This window comes from Telopea speciosissima, chromosome 1 (assembly GCF_018873765.1).
Source record: "Telopea speciosissima isolate NSW1024214 ecotype Mountain lineage chromosome 1, Tspe_v1, whole genome shotgun sequence".
NCBI lineage: Eukaryota > Viridiplantae > Streptophyta > Magnoliopsida > Proteales > Proteaceae > Telopea > Telopea speciosissima.
The window spans coordinates 54,898,419-54,900,330 of record NC_057916.1 but is presented as its reverse complement, the minus strand read 5'-3'; the positions used below and the strand labels follow the sequence as shown (position 1 = coordinate 54,900,330).

General features: G+C 37.6%; 1 protein-coding gene across 1 annotated transcript; it reads right to left on the bottom strand.

The window, feature by feature from the left end:
- Window positions 1-938: 938 nt before the first annotated feature.
- LOC122651385 (glycine cleavage system H protein 2, mitochondrial-like) lies at window positions 939-1,631 on the bottom strand (the record flags this gene model as incomplete). The annotated part of the gene is made up of 1 exon (XM_043844764.1): window positions 939-1,631. A coding segment is annotated over one exon (501 nt), but the record flags the coding sequence as incomplete, so codon positions are not given.
- Between the last annotated feature and the right edge of the window lie 281 nt (window positions 1,632-1,912).

Here is a 1,912-nt window from a genome sequence, read left to right as displayed (position 1 = left end):
CATGTAATTTCTGTACCACAATGATTACAGTTATGGGAAATATTTTTGAAGGGAAAATGTCTTATGTATAGTTCAGAATCAGTTGAAGAGAGTCGGCCTGAAGGATATATCAGTTGACTTTATGATTATATAATTTTTATTGTCGTTAAGTTGCATTTCACTATTTTCAAACATATAGTTCTTGTTATATTACAGTTTTTGTCAAGCCATTATGTTGGAGTTCTTGTCTGGGTATCGTTTCTGCATTTGCTTAGTCATCACACCAAGAAATGAGATTTGGATTTAGATGTTCTAACTTTAAGTATAAAATCTTTGAATATATATTGTGTTTTACCAGTGATCTTTTATGTTTGTGGAATCCTTTCTCATATTATAGCAATACTGAAAATTTACTTCAGAATTTTCCAATGCATCATTTTAGGATACAAGGTAACTTTCAACTATGATACTAGAAGAAAAGCCCTGACATACAGCTTATTAGGGGAAAATATAAAAAGAAGTCTTGAGCTCTCATATTGTACCAATAGTTACCAGTGATGCTTCTACCCAAATTTGTACCAACATCAATTACATTCTCTCTCTCTCTCTCTCTCTCTCACACACACACACACACACATATTGGCATTTAAACATTTAGTAAATTACATACATATACTTTCTCCGCCATCTTACAAATGGCCACACGTGCATTTGCACGGGCACGTTTACAAGTATATATATATATATATATATATATATATATATATATATATACAACATTAATTACATTCTCTCTCTCTCTCTCTCTCTCTCTCTCACACACACACACACACACACACACACACATTGGCATTTAAACATGTAGTAAATTACATACATATACTTTCTCCGCCATCTTACAAATGGCCACACGTGCATTTGCATGTGTGTGTTTACTAGTGTATATATATATATTTTAATCTGGCAGTGAAGCTTGCTTGAAACACAAATCAAATTATTCTCAGCAAGATAGAAAATTCCAACTTAAGATACCTACAATTCAATGTATTAGAAACAAATAAAAAAAAAATGACTTCTATCGGAGAATTGGAAATGAAGCAAAAAAATTGCACTTCGGTAGCTGGCTATCTTAATATCCGTTTCTTAACCAGTCAATGGGTAGCATCTTCTTCTTCACAGAACTTTGAGTACCCATTGGAGTCCATCAAGAAATCCAGTTCACCTGTGTTACTCAGCTCCACCTTGATAATCCATCCATTTTCATATTGGCTTGCATTAACAAAACCCGGAGAGTTGTTTAGCTCTTCGTTGACTTCAACCACTTTCCCTGAAACAGGAGAGTTAACATCACTGGTGGCCTTTACACTTTCAACTGCATCAAAGGTGTTTCCCTGTGAGACAGAGGCTCCAACTTCAGGCAATTCAACAAATACAACATCCCCTAAATGGCCCTGTGCATGGTCAGTTATTCCAATGGTAGTAGAAGTGCCTTCCAATTTGGCCCACTCATGGGTGTCAGCATATTTTAGATCCTTGACAACAGAAGCAAAGCCTCTATGACAAACGGAGAGCCTGAGATAAGAAGCAGCCTTTGCAGCCCATAACCTTGATGATATGAGTGTCTCTGTTACTCTACTTTCCCCTTCAGAGTATCACTCTCTGTTCCAAGAAGTATCTCTCCCTCCCAACAAAGCAATATTGAAAAAAACATGGAAATAAGGTTGTAGACACTGATTTTTGTCACCCCCTAATTGGCGATGATGACAACGGGACATGGACGATGGACGACGCACCCCCCCTCTTTTCAGACCCAAAGATACTTGGCCTATAGGACCAAGAACCATGTTGAGCACAAAATGGTCCATTTTAGGCCCAAAAACAAGGAAAAATGGCACTGCGCGCCCACGGCGCGGTGGACTATTCCCACGGCGCC